Source organism: Chamaea fasciata, unplaced genomic scaffold (genome assembly GCF_029207755.1).
Source record: "Chamaea fasciata isolate MVZ Bird 193981 ecotype frontalis unplaced genomic scaffold, bChaFas1.0.hap1 SCAF_13, whole genome shotgun sequence".
NCBI lineage: Eukaryota > Metazoa > Chordata > Aves > Passeriformes > Sylviidae > Chamaea > Chamaea fasciata.
The window spans coordinates 11,672,830-11,691,531 of NW_027094098.1; the positions used below are offsets into that span (position 1 = coordinate 11,672,830).

Here is an 18,702-nt window from a genome sequence, read left to right on the forward strand (position 1 = left end):
ACTTTCTTGTTTGTGATATAGAGAGATCAGACTGGATAATTGGATGATGCCTTCTAAAATAAGCAGAAGATGGATTGAATTGGGCAGATAAAAGATTTTGTAATTATGTGTTTTTCTGCTGCAGGCTGTGTTTCCTGTTTCCCTACTGTTTTGTGGCTCTGCAGGCTTCATGGCTGAGCAATATGTTCTTTGTCTGGCACTAGTGTTCAGTGTGGTTACACACAGATGTGCACCCATGCAAGCACACGGCAAGGGTTCTGTTGCTTGTGGTCACATGTCACTTATACCATTAACACTTCTGCCATGAAATGTGTCCCGCTCTGCTTTTTCCTTGCCAGTGCTATCTTATTTCCCTTGAGCTAGTTCTGATTCTGATCAAACCACTGAAATTCCTTGAATCTGCTCGTGACGTGATGGTCAAGTGACAAGCTTGGGCTTGTTCTGATGTTCTTCACTTGTATGTCTTGTAGTAATGGAGTTCTCTGAGTTCAGAGCCCTTCTGTAGTTCTGCTGCTATTTGGGGGTTACTGAAGAAGTCCAGTGCCTGTCTGGAGGGTGGCTGAGAGTCAGCCCTCTGCCAGCAGCCTGCTGGGGACATTTTCAGGCCCCACAGAGTTTTGAGCAAAGTGCTGGGATTGTGGGAACAGGCCATTGGCCTTGGCTGCACATCCCATCGTGCTGCTGGCACTGTACACATGGATGCTCAGCCACTTGGTAAAGTGCACGTGTGCAGAGCTGGGTCACTGCAGGTGTTTGGTGCCTCTCTGAGCATGGACTGCTTGGAGCTTTGAGGCTGCAGGCAAAGCAGCTCCTCTGCCAGCCAGGAAGACAGTAGAGATGGCCTTTTATTGTTTTATTTGCCTGCCCGGTATCTTGTTCCAGAGTGCCTTTTGCAGAGGATGGGGGGATTGGTACAAAGGGGAAGTCTGTCACTTTGAGGAATGGCCACGTGATTATTTGTGCTTTGCTGCTGTTCTGGATAGAGCAGCTCTGAGCTGCAGAGCAGCCTTTTGCTGATCCTTACCATGAACATTACTCTTTCTGCAGAGCTGGGACCTAGTACAACAGACACAGAACTACCTGAAGCTGCTTATCTCCATTATCAATAGTGATGGTAAGGCAAACTCCTTGCTCCCAGCAGTGTAACTGGAGCAGTTACTGTCCCTGGAAAAACAGCTGATGGTATTAGTGCCACTGTGGATCAACTCCCAATACAGAAGTCACTTTTAATTCTCTCCCTTCAAAACAGGGTGATGGTCCTACCATCTCAGAACTCCAGCTCCCCTCTTAGAGAGGGACTTGCTGATTCCTTGAAAACCCTTTCTTCCTAAACATGAGGGGAAATCTGAAAACTTAGCCTATTGTTTTATTACTTTAAACATGAAGAGAAGGAACAATGTGTCCTTGTTTTTTGACTCTTGCTCTTGTTTTTCTGGTTACCTGTGTTTTGTCTCCCCAAGGATCTAATCTGGTGCCTGTTTGAGAGCCCCTTCCACCCCCTTTCATCACAGACACCCCAACTCTTTGAAGAGTGTCTGTTGTGTGACATCCCATTCCCTCTGGGCACTGTGACCTAGCACTGATGGTGGAGCTATGGTTGGCTCTGACAGCATGGCCAACTATACTTTGTGTTGGGACATGCTGCAGGTTTTCTGTAGGGTATAGGATTTGTGCCTTGTGTGTGCATCTGCTCAGTGTGAAGCAGAACGGTTAGTAGACTGAAAAAATGTTCAGTTGGAGCTGTTTTCTCACCAGTGTAGGAATAGATTGTGATAGTGGGTATAAGCTGGGTAGATGTATGTTCAGGGTAGTAAAGTGATGTTCATATCTAATGACTCTGTCTCCTGCGCAGCTGTCAAGACCAGGGCAGCACATCAGCTGGTGCTGCTGACGACCCAGGACACTCTGAGCAATTTGTTGGCTGCTGTATTTAAGACAGAATGTTCTGGTTGAGCTCTGCTCTTGAGCCTGGGATGTGGGTACAAAGAGTAGCTTGTCTCTCCAGATTTGCCATAAAGAAGTCATTGCAACATCCTTTTTTTTTTTTCCGTCTCCTTCCCTACCCCTGGAGCAGATGACAGCGGACTCCTGGTGCACTGTATATCTGGCTGGGATCGAACGCCTCTCTTCATCTCCTTGCTGCGCCTCTCCTTGTGGGCTGTGAGTACCTGCCTGACCTCCTCTGTTTCTGGGGCTGATTGCTTAGAGGGTGAGTGACTTTCAACAGAAAGTGGTGGGGAGGCTGTTAATATTCCTAATGTTCCTTCGGATGTGCTGTCACAGGCAGGTAGAGGAAGATGGGCACCCTGGATCACCATGAGAGTTTTCAGCAGATCATGAACTCCCAAGTTCTAGTCCCCAGGGCTGCTGCCTGAAGGCTGTGTTGTTTGCTTTGCAGGATGGGCTGATCCACACGTCCCTGGAGCCATCTGAGATTCTCTACCTGACAGTGGCCTATGACTGGTTTCTCTTTGGGTAGGCATAAGTTTTACTGGCATGTGCGTCCCTGTGCAACACAGGTGAAGCCTTGAGGGGTCATCTTTGATGTTTGTTCACAGGCAAAGGCTGATGTTTGAGCAGCTCCCAATGAGCTGGTACAAGAGGGGCTGGTGCCCTTTTTAACCTGAGGGCTCAGGCTTCTGGCTGATCTTGTCAGCTTGTACTCTTCTGCTGATTCTGGCATGTGACTGAGCTTCCCTTGCTCTCTTTCCAGGCACATGTTAGTCGATCGACTCAGTAAAGGAGAAGAGGTGAGTGTTGGGTCTGAGTCAGTGGCTGAGCACTGCTTTGTGTTCTCAGGATATCTGTTTATGGTAGCAGCACTCACTGCCTGCTCCTGGTAGTATCAGTGATGTGGCTGAGCTTTAAAAAGATTGTTCAGGTGCTGGAAATAGAAGGTAAGATCCTTGCCCTGTGACTTTGTGATGCAAAAGTTGTGGGGTTACTTCTCTCTCAGGCTGCAGTTTTGTTGGGGGGTGTCACTCCTGCCAGTTTCTCTCCTGTGCCAGTAGTGTTCAGGGCTCACATCAGAGGGTGCTAGGACTTGCTGTTCAGCTCAGCAGTGAGAAGAATGCTTAAGGTGTGTGACTCCTTGAAGATGAAGCTGGATAGTCTTGTGTGCTTGTTCTGAGTACTAGCCCTCCTGCCTGGGTGCTGCAGCTGCATGTGGCTTGCATGTCATCACAGGCTCATGGAGCAGCTTGTGCTGGTTCCAGTGTGTGAATTTGGTGGGATGTGTCTGTGGGTGCACATATGGGTCTGGGACACACTTAAAATTAGTGGAAGAAATTCTCTTCAAAATCTTGCAGTGTTTAACAGCAAAAAAAAGATTGCTCTGACTATAGCTGCAGTATAGTGAACTATCATTTTTGGATAGAAAAGAGGTGGGGTGTGTGTCTAACCCTGTTGCTATTCCCATGCTCCTTGAACTCTCATCTTACTAAGGAATCTTCTACCTTCAAATGGCAGAGACAGGACCCTGGCCTATTTTCCATCTTTCAGGGGTACAGAATCCCCTGAAAGATTTAGTATCATTCTTCTTATTCATTCCTTTCCTGGAGTTCTACTGGCTCAAGCCTGAGAGCTCTGCTCTGGTGCCTGCTTGGTCATAGGTGGAGTCAGTAGCTGCAGCAGGAGAGGGGGTGCCTGGCTGCTGCCTCTGGCACTCTCTGCTCCCCACTTCTCCCAGGAGAAGGGCACAGCACTGCACGGGTGGGTGTGGTGGCAGAGGTACAGTGGGGTGAATGATGCAGAGCAGACTGGGGTGAGGCAGGGCACGAGCCTGGGGCCACAAATGCTGTAGGTACCTCATGCTTCCAGATGTGGTACTGGTCTGCTGCTTAGGTGGAGCATGTAGCTCTAACCGTGCAAGTCCTGCTGGGTTTGCTGCTTACCAGGTGTATAAGCAGCTGCTGCCATCTCTGTTCCATTCTGCACCGATGGCAGCAGTACCTGCTGTGGGCTTGCAGCATGTGTGCAAGGTATTGATAAGGAGACTTCTTGTTCCCCTTCCTTTCTGGGCCTCCCCATGGCAGGGAGCAGAGGGGCAGTTTACATGAAAGAGAAGGCCCAGGATGGGATGGTGGCAGCCCATGGCACACACTGGAGGCTGGTAGCCGCAGATTTTTTGCTATCTCCTTCCTGCCAGCACCTCCTCACCAAGATAAAGGGCTGCATGGAGCCTCGGGTTCGTTCCTGAACCGCTCTTCTCTTTCCCTTTGCTCAGATTTTCTTTTTCTGCTTCAATTTTCTGAAGCACATCACCTCTGAGGAGTTCTCTGCTCTGAAGTCACAGAGGTAAGGAGCCTATGCTTGCTGCTGCATGGGCTACAGAGCCAGGGAGCTTGTTAGTGCTGCTTCTTTGGGGAGATGGAAGCCCTGGTGTCCTGGCCCAGTTTTCTTTAATTTATTCTGCACTCTGAAGGCTGCAAAACGGGGCCGAGGCTTGTGAGGTGCTACGCTGTGCTCTGAAAAACTGTCCATGCTGAAATGTGCTCTCTGCATAATGACTGTCCGTGGCTGCTGTAGCACGGATGAACCCAGAGATGTGTGCTCTGGCTCAAGCAGGCTGCACAGCAAGCTCCATCAGGCACTGGTGGGGACAGAGGGGTGGCTGGTTTTTAACCACCTGCCCAGCATAAACCCTTCTTATTTGAGGAGGGACAGAAAGAAGCAAAGCCCACCATGGATGCTCTGAATAAGCACATCATGTGCAGTGTTGCCTGTTGCCACCTTCTCAAAGCACAGGGAGTTTGGGATGGGACTGTGAGGAGTCAGACAGTGCACACTGGCCCATCCTCTCCCTTCTGCCCCTGCATAGCTAATTCCCCACTACTGTGATCTGCTGTGTGTGACAGAGACCTGGCCATGGCCTGTCTCCACAGTGCCCTGAAATGTACCAGAGGTAACACTGTGTTTCCTTCCCCAGAAGGAAGAGTTTGCCACCTGGCTTCACCCTGGAGGAGATCTGCATGCTCAGTGAGTGCTGCTGTCAAGCATCAGTGCCCCTGGGTGCTGCAAATGGTTCATTGCTTGTGGGATTGGGCTCGCAGCTTCAGGATGACCCCAAATGGGCAAGCTGCCTGTGGGGCCTTGCAAGAACACAGGGCACAGGGAATTGTATTTCTTTAAGGGAGAGAAATGGAGTGAAACCAAGCTGGTCTTCAGGTAGCTCTGTTTTCTTCTCTCTAGAGCAGAAAGACCGAGGCAGCACCACAAGCCTGAGCAGTGACTTCTCCCTGGGGATGGAAAGTTCCCCTGGAGCAGCTGGGAGCTTTACTTATGAAGCAGTGGAGCTGATGACAGCAGGAACACAGGCTCAAGCAGCATGGTGAGGAGATAATCACTTGGTGGGCTAAACAAAAGGGGCTGGCTCTGGGTCTGATAGAGAAAATATTTCTGAAGTGTCTTGCCCTCCAGGTCTGCTCTCTGTAGCATGAATTCCTTACAGTGCAGGGGGAAGAATTTAGCTGTCAGAAGCTTTGCTGCAACTTGTACTCCAGAGCTTCTGCACCAAAAATTGAAGGCCACCCCATGTTAATAGGCTGTCAGGCTTCTGCAGGGATGCTCCTAAGTTTGTACATAGATGAGAGTAAAGCACATTTATATAATTTTCACCAGTTTCACTGTTAAACTTCATCCACAAAGGATTTCATTACTTTTAAAAGATGGTTCCAAACTACCAGAAAAATTACATTTGACATCAGCCTCCCCAGGGAAAAGTGGAGATGGTTTAGCTGCCCTAAAATGAAGCTTAATCAGAGTTTAGGAAAGACATTATACACGGGGAGTGTCTGCAATTAGTGCAGATGGCTGGATGGCCAAGAATTCCCTCTAAATTTTAGCCCCTCTACCAGCATGAGGCATGTGAGCTGAAAGCGGGTTCCTGCCTGCAGCACTGCTTAGACACATTTCCAGGGGTGAATACAGAACTTTCAGTACTGCCTCTTGATAGAGGGTCACACAGGAGTTGCCTGGGGATTCAGGTGGCTGCCTGGAAGCAGGAAAGGTGTCTGGCAACTCTGCTGCTCTGGGACAGGTGTTGGACTTGCTTGTGGAGTTTCTGGTGCTGTTTGGGGATTTCAGAGTCTTGCTGTAGGGTTGCCCCTCTCAGTTTAATTTTCCTCTCCTCTCCCTCAGCACATGTGAAGATGCTATTTTTTATTGCAATTATTTTAAATTAAATCTGGGTTGTGCTGGAGGCATTTGAAGTCCTTTGGGACTGAACTTGCAGCCATGCTAGTGGCAGCAGCCTTTCTAAAGCACATTGGATATTCAATTTAAAGTGCTGAGAAGGGAAAGGAGAATATCCCTGCAGAATCACAAAATGGAGATGGAGGATCTCAAACTTTTTGCCAAGTGAGCAACATGGATCCTCTAACACACAGACCTACCTATCCCCATCAAAGTGACTGCGTCAAGTAGAGAACAGCTTTCCAGTTGCAGGGCTGCAGGGTGGTGAACTGAAGGCATTTATATTGCTCTGAGTGCTCAGGACACACAGACTCGATTCTGCTGCACAGAACCTCTGTGTGCTTTTTACAAGATGTGAAGTGACCAGAGCATGCTGGAGGAGATAGCTGCATTTGTGTGCATCAGGGCTTGATTTTGCAATGTGTCTCTTAACTCTGGGTTGCTTTTATTTCTGTGGGAGACATCAGGCTGTGTTGGGGCTAGCAGCTGCTCCGCAGGGATGGTTTGGGCCATGCTGGGGGGCATGAGCTTGGGAAAGGGGAAGGTTGTGAGCCTTGCCATGAGTGCTCAGTGAGCAGACTGGTCACGGATGTTTTACTGTAGGGTGTTGTGGCTCTGTGGTCTGGAGCATACGTGGGTCTTGCTACAAGCTGGATGAGCTGGGCTGTGCATAACATGAGGGGATGTACTTTGTTGTGTTGCCCTGAAAACAGGTGGCCTCACAATCTCTGTGCAGGGAGAAGCATTTGATTTTTAGCTGTTCAAACCTGTTTCTGCAGGCTGTACTTGGAGATGTTGGCAGCTATGATAACATGAGATGAATAAAGCTTAAGAGAGGCTGTGGTGTGATGTTTGAGGGTGGACACCCTTCAAGAAATGAAGAGAGGATATCGCACTTTCCACTGTACAATGAGCCTGTCTTTAGCTGCACTTGCTGACAGTGCTTGAGATCTCAAAGCTGAGATGCCCTTCCATGTTTTAGGAAGAATTACATCTTTTCCTCTTGAGTTTGCTTTAGAACTTTGTTTTTTTACTTTTGTACCTAGGGAGGTCTTTGTCCAGTTCAGTGTGGTCTCGGAAGGGGAGAAATTCTTGGGACTCTTCCAGGGAAAAAACAAAACCAAACAACTGATGTAAGAAGGAAAATCTTCTGAACATGGGGTGGCAGTGATGTGAATTAGTCCCAAATGTGTACTTGTTTGGCATGTAATTGATGTAGTTGGATGGTACCGTGAACTAAGGCCTGATGCAGCAATGGACAGTGAATCATAACAGAGCCTGAATGTGCTGGCTAGGAAATAAGCCAGAACAGCTTGGGCTGTGAGCATAGACAGAGAGAGAGCTAAAGTGTACCTGCATCTGGAGTGACTGTCAGCTGTAAGCACATGGTCAGAAGTGTGGCCAGTGGTGACCAAAGGGAATTGCTAAAAGGGAAAATAACACTGGTGGTGTGTCCCTGTCCCCCTCGGTGCGCAGGAACGCCCACCTGGGCGGATACACACCGTGGAGCTGGAGCAGATTAAAATGGTCTTTCCCTGCTGGGAGGCCCCTTGCTCAAGGCATTTTTGCTGCTAGACTAAACAAAGCAATCGCTGTGTGTGTGTGGGCTGATGCATTCTCCCGTCTCTGATTTCCAGGTCACGTGGATGGTGATCTATAAAAGAATGGGCTAAGATGGGTTGAGCTCAGTGTACCCCCTCCCTGAGCATTTACCCGTGACTCATGGCTCCTTGTGAGGAAGGAGGGCGGGTTTAGTGGAAACAAGGGCTTGTAGCTGCTGGGCTGAACTCCAGCCTGTGGTGAAAAGGCTTCCTAGTTGGAGTACATAGAAAAGTCAGCTTTCTCACCCACGTCCTCTATCCCTCAGGAGGAAGAGCTGTGCATCGTCACCGCAAGCCGTGCTCTGGAGCAGAGCGCAGCAGTCTGAAGACAGGCTGCCTTCCACAGGGATGGTTGAAGTCAAGTCCTCCAGCTCCTCCTCATCAACCCATTCTGATAACTTCCTGAGGATCGGAAGCAGCCCACTAGAAGTGCCCAGATCCAGGTGAGGTGGGACGGAGCAGGGCATTTCTCAGCAAAATGAGTGTCTGGTAAAGGGATTGCAGGGCTGCACTTCTGTGGCTCTGGAAACACTGGAGCCACCAGTGTTTGTATCTATGGACAAACCTTGGGAGGCCTGTTCCTCTTTAGTCTGGCTTTGTGTGAAGTGCTGGCTGTTAAACACAGACACTCCTGCCTGAGCCCCTAGAAGAGAGAGGAACTGTGCTGGTAACAGCCAGCTGTCTAATGCCTGTCTTCAGCGCATGCTTCAACTCTGAGCTCTGGCATCTCTGCATCCTGCATGCTTGCAGCTCACAGCACTTTCTCTGTCTAATGCATCCACCAGGATTTGAAATGTCTGTGGTGTTTGGGAAAGGAAGCTTTTCAAACCAAGCAGACCTCACTCTGCATCTATCCTGTCCCCCTTTTTACCTGCTGACCCTCCTGATGATGCAGGTTGGAAAAAACTGGGTGCTGGTGGCAAGCAGAGGTAGGAATATGCTGGGAGCAAGCTGCAAGCACTGTGCCAGCACAAAGGATTCTGCCTGGAAGGCTGTGTGTTCCTGCTGGGGAATGGGGACCCTGGACCTGAGCCTAATCTCACACCATAACAAAGGCACCCTTCTGGAGTCTGACGCTGCGATAGGACAGAGTCGAGCGGTGAGCTGGCCTAGGGAAGAAAGAACAGAGCCTGTGGAGCAAACACCATGTGTTCAGGCCAACATGGAATAAAGAGACTCTGAGATAAGAGGTTGCTGTTAACAGCTTCAAATGCTTGTGTAGCCTCTGCAGGTTTTCTGATGAGTCTTTTTCTAGTGATTCTGAATCAGCCACCAGCCAAATCCAAGTGCTCTCTCATCATATGGAAAATAAAATGAAAAACAAGTAAAGCATTGAAAATTTATAAGACTTTCTTAACAAGTGTCTCTCAATTCCAGAGAAAAACCCCAGTGTCTGACAGTTTTCATAAATGATGCTAACTGTTCTCCCCAGGGAAAGACATCAATAAGAGGGGTTTGAATTGTTGCTGGGCCCCCCCTCTTCATTTCCTCTAAGATGAAAAGAATCTCCCAAGAAGAGAAGAAAACGCTGGAAAGGAAACAGCTTGTCTTGGGAGCTACTTTGTTCACAACGGTCGTGCCACAATTCCTGTGTGTGGTCCCATGCCATTCCCAAGGCCTGACAAGTCTGTTCAGTGCTTGCTAGTAGCAAGCTTGCAGCAGTGCTCAGGAAGAAGCAGCTTGACTTCTGCCAGACTGCTGTGCAAGAGCAAAGAGGAGAAACAGGAGTAGGCAGAAGAACACCATAGTGAGAGTTAGGGTTGCCTTATCAGACATTGTCATGGGTTGCAGTTTCTGGGTTCTAAGCATGGTATGTTTTCTCCTGAAAGGTTCTGTCATGCCACTTGGCCTTTGTCTCCCTGTGTCAACTGTGGTAGTCTGAATTGGTCTGGTAGATAACACAGTGCCTTCAGCCACCATTTTCTACCCTGAAGGAAACAGTGAATCCCATTTTGGGTGGAGGACTGTGATGGAAGGAAGATTTAAATTCTGTCTCTTTGCCTCCTGAAGAATTGTTGTACTAAGATGGAAAAGCAGGAGCACAGAGGCTGCTCAGGATGCCAAAAATACCTTCATTCCTGCAGTGCTGCTGGCAGGTCAACACCCAAGACTCTTGAGGTGAAGAAACCACTGTACTTGACTTCCTAATCTTGTTTGTGTGACCATAGCAACAAAACACTTTCCTCAACTGCTGCTGCAGTGGTTAAAATGGTTGCTTGTAAAATGCCAGCTGGTATCCTTCAGGTAGTTCAGGTCAACAGCCCAGTCCAGGTGCTGGCAGGCAGGGGAGCTCTGGAGGGAACAGAAAGGCAAGTCAACAGGAGACGTGAGCAGGGCCTGGGAGTGGGGAACTGGGTTGCCCTAAAAAAAGGGGTCACAAATGCCCAGTCAGACATTAGGAGGCCAAGCAATGTCAACAGGCTGCCACTCTCAACATTACCAGCCCATCTTGTGAATCTTGCTCTGATCCAGAGGTCCTGGGTACCTGTAAATCCCCGGATGGTTCTTATTAGGCAAAACAGTACAAAGGCAACTCCACTATCAGTCTTTCTAGCTTATTCCAACATGACAATGAGCTCACATCTGCGGAGGACAAACACACAGGAGGATATTGCATAGACTATTTGCAGAATAGGACAAGGTGCTGCTTGCTCTGCAGAGAGCTCTCAGTAATGACAGTCAATGTGCCTCAAACTGAACCCTCTGCATGTGACAGGGTTGCAGTTTGCAAACCTTTTCCTGTATTTGCATTTTACACTAGCAGTCTAAGCGTCCCATGACACTGCAGAAAAATTCTGTATCTGTGTCAGGGATTTAGTGTGTGTCTACATAGCACTAATGTGGATTAGCAGCTGGATAATCTTTGGTTGAATGTGCTTTTGCTAAGTCAATTAAACAAAACCCGAAGTACTGTAATCTAGAGAGTCAAGATCTGGAGGAGTTAAATTGCAGACGATTTGCTTTGACCAGCAGTCACAGAGAACTCCCTTACTTAAGGGCTGCAGGTGGCTCAGCTGTGGGTCTGGAGGGAGCAGAGTGTGACAGAGAAGCTGCTGTCCCTCAGCTTTGGGTGTTTCATTGGTAGTGAGAAGACTGTGTGTGCACTGTGTGTCTTGCTCCTAATGTCCACCTCACTCAGAAGGTACATTGCAGGTACAATGTGACAGCTTGGGGTAGTGACCACAGCAGGAGAGGAATTGTTTACAGGAATGTTTTCTGGAATTACTGCATGACCGTGCCACAAAATGGGCCTGCTGGCTGGCACATGACTATGTGATGCAGTCAGAAATGGTGCTGACAGAGAACAGGCTGCTCGGGCACTATCCCAGCCTGTAGATAACTGTCTGGGATTCAGCCAGGGCTCACAGTTCTTGGCAGGGTGCCATACTCCTTGCCAACATTTCCCACGCAAAGGTGGGAAGAGCTGCCCTTTACTCCAGGTTGCCACAGTCTGCTTGTACATACAGAACCTACTTAATGCTTTGGTTTGAGGCAAGAGCATACACTGGCAAATGAGCTGCTTCCCATATAGTCCTAGGTGTGTGGAAATACGTCAGGTGAGCGGGGACAGGATGGGAGCCTAGCTGTTGGCACTTGGCACTCATCTCAGTTACATATTAAGAAAGGGAAGGATCCCTGACTGTTGCTCTGCCTCCAGTATTGACTCTTCTCTGGCAGGCAAGTGTCCATGTGCTCTGAAATACTCTGTCTTGTGCAGCATGTTGCATGGGAAGCACTGACCTAATTAAAAGGAACCATTCCAGGTTAGGAGCTGCCAGTTTATGGCCTGCGAGAGGTCCCTTCTTGTGTGAAGGAACAGCTTGCAGCTCATCTCTGTTTTGCTAATCTAATTTAGTTAATCTTGCACTTTTGAGGGAGTTTCTTCCCACTCGTGGACCTGAAGAGGTGGGTGTGTGAAGCTCACTTTGATTCTTTTTCTGTCTGCCATTAGATGTCTGTGGCAGAGACAGCGACTTGAAGACTGGCTGTATCTCATCTCTAACCATGTCAGCCTTGCTCTTGTTGTCCAGCTGCTTCCCAAGACTCCGTGCTGCCCTCACTCCTAGCCAGCCTCTGGCATGGCTGTCATGTATTGCAGGCACACTGTTCCTTAAAACTTGGGAACTGGTTCTGGTGTCCCAGCAGTTCCACCTTGTTCCAGGGGCCTCACTGATCTCTTTTTTGGGGCTTCTGCAGTAAGACTTTACAAGAAGTATTCAGGGTAGAAATTACAGGAAGACTTTCGCCTCTAGCACTGACTGGATTGCATTGGGATGCAGTCACCCCAGACATGTAGTCTTGGTCTCAAGCCAAGCTCAACTTTTAAGAAGCTCTGCTGCCATTGCAATGCCAACACAAAATTTCCTATGCTGTGTCTTCCCAGGCTTGACCCTTGCTGGCTCTTCAAGATGCTTACTGATTGTGATGTTTCCTCAGGAGCCTCCCTTGAGAAGGCTTTGGGGATAGAGGGGAAGGTCTGCCACAATATCTTAGCTCTGCTGGCCAGGCTCAGATCTCTGGGCCAGGTAAAAATTACCTAGACATTACCTCTTGCCTCGAGGCTAGACACAGAAGTGACTGCATTGAACTCCTAGACCCCAGTGTTGTTGCATTAGATGAAACCTTACTAAGTTTGCACAGCTGTTTGACAGGGCTGGGGACCCCAGGAAGGGCTGGAGGACTAGAGAGTCACCAAGTCAGTCTTGCAGGAGATGCACAGTGCTTTTATCAGCCTGTCCATGGCAGAATTCAAGAGATAACTTGATCCACCTCCAAGAGCTGGTGTAAGATCATTATAATCTTAGCTGACAGTCATGGAAGGTGACCAGCAGCTGGAATCTGGGGCCATACACTCAAAGCAAAAAATCATTTTCTGTTCACCTTCTTTAGCACAGACTTATCTGACTGGTGTGGTTGATGACAGTGGGCAGAGGGACATTTTTGCTGTCCCTGGTGCCATGGATCATGGCTTGCCATGTTGGCACTCTCCTGAGCAGGCTCCAGATACTACTCTCCCTTTACAAGAGCTGCAAAACTCTGCTCTCAGAACTCTTCACCTGGACATCCTGCTATAGTCCAGGCCCTCCTCTGCCATTCAAGCTTGTCTTCTCTAAAACCTTTGTTTCTCTCTGGCCACAAACCTGTCCTCTGTTCAGCGACTCGTTACTTTTTCTAACAGAATCCTGTCTCTGCCTACTTTCAGCCTGAGCCTATTGCCTACAGATCTCTTTACTCCTTTAGCTCAATTTCTTGTCACTATGTGTGACACTCGTGTTTTTCCTGTCTGGCTGTGCTGTGCTCTCAGGGAGGTGACATCTTCCTCTTCACTCTACACTGAAGCAGCATTCCTCCATGCTTCTCCCTGGCATCCTGCACTGTTCCCACTGTGCTTCCATCGTGGCACAGAGTGCTGTGGGCCCAAACACTCTGCCTGCTCTCCTTCACACTGACTTCCTCCACTTTATCTTCCAAAGGCATGGAGAGAAGTAGATGTCACTGAACAGCTGCTCCCCTCCCTTAGAAATCCCTTGCTTTCCAGGGAAGGTTATCCCTGTCTGATCTCCTGAAGGTCTTTCTAACAGTATATGCTTCGCTTTTGCTTTCAGTGAAGTGCCCTCATTCTTACTTTGGCATTACGTACCCCAGGAAAAACACCATTTTGCAAGACAGGGTTCTCCCAGTACTCTGACCCTCACTCCTCAGTTCATTGAGCAGCCAAAGAACAAGATCTGTGTGAGACAGGTGATGCTCTGCTCTTCCTGATTTCTGCTGTCGTGTCCTTTCAGAGCCTGAGCTGCCAGACAGGGGTATTACCCCCAAACTGCAGCCATGATGGGAAGCTGATATGCAGGGAACTGTGTGACTCCCTTTCTGTGCTTGCACAGCCAGCTCAGGACCACGTTTCACACTGCTCAAACTTGGCTGTATTGATCAGACTAATTAAATGGCAGGCCTAGAATTAGATGGAGATTGCAAATAGGTTTCCTGCTGTGCATCTCTTCCCACCCTTGCCTTCCAGTCTAGCTCAGGTCCTTCTTGCTGGGGGAGAGCCTGTCTTTTCTGGCTGTTCTCCTGGTCCCTTGGGGAGCAGCTGCAGTGCGCCACTGCTATTCTTAGCTGTGAAGACAGCGTGCAAGTACCTGGCCCAGCAGAGCTGGAGCACTGCTCTCTGCCCAGCAGAACTCAGATAAATTATCCAGAAGATCTTGGTAGTGTGTAATTGAGCAGCTCTGCCACAGGCTGGGCTTCCAGCTATGTACGCTCTGCTGTGCAGCAAGGCTTAATAATTGCTTGCTCCCTTGGAAGCCAAGAGCTTTGGGTTTGTCTCAAGTGATTGTGCCCTCTTCTCTGAGATTTTGGAGGGACTCCTCAGATTCACTTACCATGTTTCATGCTTCTTTCTTTCCTGGTGGGAGATTGCATGCATCAAACAATTATCCTTCCTTGGCTATGTAGCCTGTCCTAAAGATGTTATCACCTCATTTCTGGCACAGCTCTTTCTTTAACACAGAAATGAAGGGATGTTCAGGTGCTGGGGGTAGGTGTCCTGGGTACACCGTAAGCATTGGCTCTGTTCAGATCTGGTGGTAATGGCTCAGGAGTGATCTGCTTTCTAACTGCTGCCAGGACAATGATCTGTAAGTCTTTCCCAGCACTAACCAAGTCACAACCTTGACTTGCCCTGCTGCCCTGGAATGTGCTAACAGCTACAACATGCAACAGGGGAATGTCCCTTGTACAGCATAACTTTCACATCTGTGAAGGATTCAGGGCGGGATGTGCTGTTCCCATCTCACTGATGGGTTTCTCCATTCTGCATGGGCATCTGCTTCGTGTTGGCTCTCTCCAGTCCAGCTCCTGGTGTGCTCCTGCTGCGCTCCTGCTGCTTTGTTGGCCCCAGCCAGCTTGGCTCTCCCTTCACTTTCAAAGGAAAGGCTTGGTCTGGGGCCCAGCCCGAGCTGCATGTTGCACCCTGGTCCCTGAATGTCAACAGTGCTGGCACAGGCGCTGCTGGCCGTCCGCCTGGCAGGTCCCTGGCAGTGGCACCAGCGAAAAGCATGTGGCTGAATGATCTGACTGATGGCGCCGTCTCCCTCTCTCTCTGCCCCAGATCGGCGGACCACTCTCTGCCCGGATCTTCCGTTTCCACAGACTTTGGCAGCTGGCAGATGGTGACAGGGTGTGGCAGTATTCGGGAGCAGGCAATCCTGAACGCAGACGCCTCTCTCCCTTGCAGCTTCCCGGATGAGTTCTCTAGCACTTGCCTGTAAGTGTCTCAAATGCAGGATCTCTCCTTGGGTCTCTTGGCTGCCTGCGAGCACTGCAACTTTATAACTCTGGCACTTTCGGAGAAGCCTGAGAGCCCATAACAAACTCTTCCATCTTCTCTGCCTTGATGTTCTCTATCCACAAACTCAGTCCCTGAGCACTCTGTGGTTATGCTGAACTCAGAAAGACAACGGCACTTTCTCTGCCTAATGACAGGGGAGCTCTTTGCTTTCTGTAGTAAGAAGGGGTTTTTCTCTCTTCCTCAAAGATGCTGAATTTGGGCATAATTGAGTGCAGTTGAGGATTCATGTTTGTCGGGACAGGACTGGTAACCCAGATTTCTTGCTTTTCGATTTTGCTCACCTACATCTCCCCACTGGGGTCAGATCCTTGCTGGAGTAAGAGAAGGACTTTCCTTCTGTAACCCAAATTTTGTCTGGCCTTGTGCAGCATCATTTGCAGGTGCTGTGCCTGGCCAGTGCAGAGCCACAGAGACCCTGTGTCCTGCCACATCCTGCCATGTGAAACAGCTGGGAGGCAAATGTTCCTCCCCAAATAGAAATCCACCTCTGGAAACTTGAAAGACTGGAGATGCGCTTTAATTGCTGTTAGAAGAGAACCTTGGTTTGTGCCTTCAGGCTGCAAACTCTCCATCAAGAAACTGAAATGGCAGATCAGGGGCTGCTGCTAGCAAGCAGTACTAGAGCTGTACTGCCAGATGCTCGGTCCCTTACTGAGATCTGAGTACGTGCTTTGGAGGCAGAGGGCAAGCAACATGACAACGCGTGGCTCCTGTGAGACAGGCTGCCTGCCCTGGCTCTGTCTCGTGTGGCTGCATGCTGTGCTGCTGAGCAGAGCAGAGCAGCTGCCTTCAAGTTACGGTGAAGCTACAAGATCCATGAATTGACAGATCAAAACATTGCAAGAGATGTCGGACATGGCCTGTCCAGGATTTGTTCTCCTTTCCTGAGGACACACTGAGCTGCTCCTGCAGTAGTTTGGAGATGGGCAAGGGAGAAGGGACTGAAGGATGGGCAACTGTGAATAATGACTGCTTTAGTGTGTCCTGAGCCTGGCTGTGCTTGGTCACTGCTGATCACCAGCAAGTTGTTCCTGCCCTTGGAGTTGGATCCGATGTCAGAATAGGGAATTCAGTAGAGAAACATGAATCAAAGTTGATATGCTTATGCAGTTTGGAGAGTGACTGCTTGGGGCAGTGGATTCCAAAGGAGGAGAACAGTGGTGGTGTTTGTCCTGTGGGTGCTCTGCCCTGTTCAGGTATTCACTAAAGCTGTGGGTTGCTTGGGAGATGGGGACTGCTCAACTGAAGGTGCTGGGACCGGGCACTGCATTGAAAGGATTGAGTTCCCAGCAGTGTTGTATTGAGCTTAACCCGGAGCCTCCATCCTCTCCCTGCTCTGCATCAGCCCTGTTTGCTCAGGACTCCATTGTGGTTTTATCCCAGTTTTTGCAGCCCGACACAGTATGATTTTTTTTTTTAAATTCCATTTAAGTTCCCACTTTGCATCTTCACTGGCAGCAGCTCGATGAAGGTATGCTTTTCACAGCCTACTTCTTGTGCTTGTGTGGGGCTTGTCAGGGCTTACTTCGAGCTGGGGCTTTGACAGCCTCCTCTCATCCCGCACCCCAAGCTGCAGGCAAGCGGGCAGGCTGTAGGAAGTGTAGCGGGGCAGAGAGCCGTGCATTTGGCAAGGAAGCACGACCTGCCTCCGCGGTGAATAGTTCAGGGTGAAATGCTGCAGCCAGGCTACAGGGCTTGGTGTGGAGCAGTGGCTGGCTGCTTGACCCTGTGCCTTGGAGTGTCTCACTCCATGAAACAAACCAAAAAACCCAAATACAAAATCTGTCCTGTAAAGAGGTGTGAGAGCCACAAGACATGGGACCTAACTGCTGCACGCCCTCGCTTACCTCTGCGTGTGACATCTGAGATCGCTGTACTCGGGTGCAAGTAAGTCCTGCCTTCATGGAGTTTATTTTAAATGCTAGCAGGTTTGCGAGTTCCACGTCCTAATTAGGTTGCCAAAAAGCATCGCTAATGTGTTTAGATATGTTGTTGCCTTTTTTTGCCCTCTGGCTTCTCTTTATTATCAGACACAGTAAACAGCGGCCTGGTTGGCTGCCTCGGCATCGCTTGCTGTTTATAGGCCTCCCACCATATCCTCTTGCTGCTGTTTCCGGACCGAAGCTGTTGGCTGTGGGTGGTTAACACTTCCATTCAGATGAGCTGTGCCAATTTATAGCCAGCCCAGGCGCTGGAAGATTAAAGAGAATTTTTTATGGGGAAGGTTCGCATTGTGCCCTTGGAGTGACCTTTGAGGAATGTCTTAATCTCTCTGGGAACCACTGGCATGTTGCAGATGCACCACAGTAAGCATCATTTTAGGCTGGAGAGCTTGGAACAGCTGCCTCTGGGCTCCAGTCTTGTTTTCCCCTGCTCCCTCGGCTGAAGTCTCACATTCCTTCTGCTGTTTTGCCCCTGTCCCTAACCAGGTGTGTGGATCAGCAGGAGACGAGAGCAGGTCCCATGGGAAGTCATGCCCTACTCTGCTCCTGTCTGCCAAGAGCAGCCATGCTGGGGAGCAGAAGTAAAGCACTGCTCAACTCTCCTCTTCCTATGGCTAGAGTGTTCCTAGGGGCTTTTGTCACCTTGTCTGCTCCCTCTCATCCCTCCTTCCACAGAGCTGTCTGTGCTGGCACAAGCACACGAGGCTGGGGTTGCTGCAAGTGAAGGGATGGTTGCAAATAGGTTGGAAGTGACTGTCCAGGCACAGCACATGTGGACAGGCTTCATCTGTGTGAGGAGGGGAGGGAGCTGGTGCAGGGACTCATGTCAGCACCCACTTGGCCAAAGCACCACTTTGTTTATGAACTGCAGCCCTATGAGCACCATGGTGGTGGGAGAAACAGGGGACGGTGTACAAAGGAGGAAACTCCGTGGGGAGCAGAAGACAGGCTGCAAGTGGCTCCGTGGGTTGGATGAGGAGGCAGTGGCATCAGCTGCCACTAGCACTGTGGACAGAGCCACTGCAGCCCGTCGAGCACCACAGCCCTATGCTAGGAGGGAGAGCTGGGATGTGGAGAGGGATGGTTGCAGTCACTGACCTCCCCTTCTCTCTCCTAGACTGGTGTCAGCGAGTGACCGTGAGTCCCGTCTGGAGGAAGTGCGTTCTGCCTTTCTGGCAAGCTACAGCCGGACCATCGGCCTAAAGGCCGTGCCCCCCAGCCCCTCAGGGGCCATCGGTGGCCTCCTCGAGCAGTTCGTGCGGGGCGTGGGACTGAGAGGCAGCAGCACCCTCTGAACACGGCGTTCCCAGACCACTGCCTGGAAAACTGGGGCTGGCGCGTCCCCCAGCAGAGTCCTGGGACCCTCTTCTTGGTGCGGGCACCTGCTGCACCCAGTGCCCGCCGCCAGCCCCCCCTGCCTGGGGCTGGGGGGTGCGGGGTCTTCGGCGAGTCTCTGCAGTAAACGACCCGAGCTGTGCCCTCTCCTGCCTCCTCTCTGGGCTGCGGGCGGGGGCAGCGGGGCCGGGGGGGGCGGCGCGGGCGAGTCGCGCTGCTGGGGGCGCCGCTCACTATAAATAGCCCGGCCCACTCTTCGCGAGCGTCGGCACCGAAATAA

The 18,702-nt window shown here is 50.1% G+C and overlaps 1 protein-coding gene across 3 annotated transcripts in view; it reads left to right on the forward strand.

Annotated features, from left to right (window-relative positions):
* Positions 1-18,569, forward strand: part of MTMR14 (myotubularin related protein 14) — a 31,262-nt gene extending 12,693 nt beyond the window's left edge. The window contains exons 10-19 of one of the 3 annotated variants that reach the window (XM_066195824.1): positions 1,048-1,114; positions 2,075-2,160; positions 2,399-2,475; positions 2,714-2,750; positions 4,226-4,296; positions 4,928-4,977; positions 5,191-5,329; positions 8,060-8,236; positions 14,905-15,060; positions 18,205-18,569. In XM_066195824.1, coding sequence (XP_066051921.1) covers positions 1,048-1,114; positions 2,075-2,160; positions 2,399-2,475; positions 2,714-2,750; positions 4,226-4,296; positions 4,928-4,977; positions 5,191-5,329; positions 8,060-8,236; positions 14,905-15,060; positions 18,205-18,382 — 1,038 coding nt within the window. In that variant the 3' untranslated portion in view covers positions 18,383-18,569. Of the gene's footprint in view, positions 1-1,047; positions 1,115-2,074; positions 2,161-2,398; positions 2,476-2,713; positions 2,751-4,225; positions 4,297-4,927; positions 4,978-5,190; positions 5,330-8,059; positions 8,237-8,688; positions 9,201-14,904; positions 15,061-18,204 lie in introns of those variants that run through there. The other 2 variants (XM_066195825.1, XM_066195826.1) reach the window with 2 other exon arrangements.
* Positions 18,570-18,702: the final 133 nt, after the last annotated feature.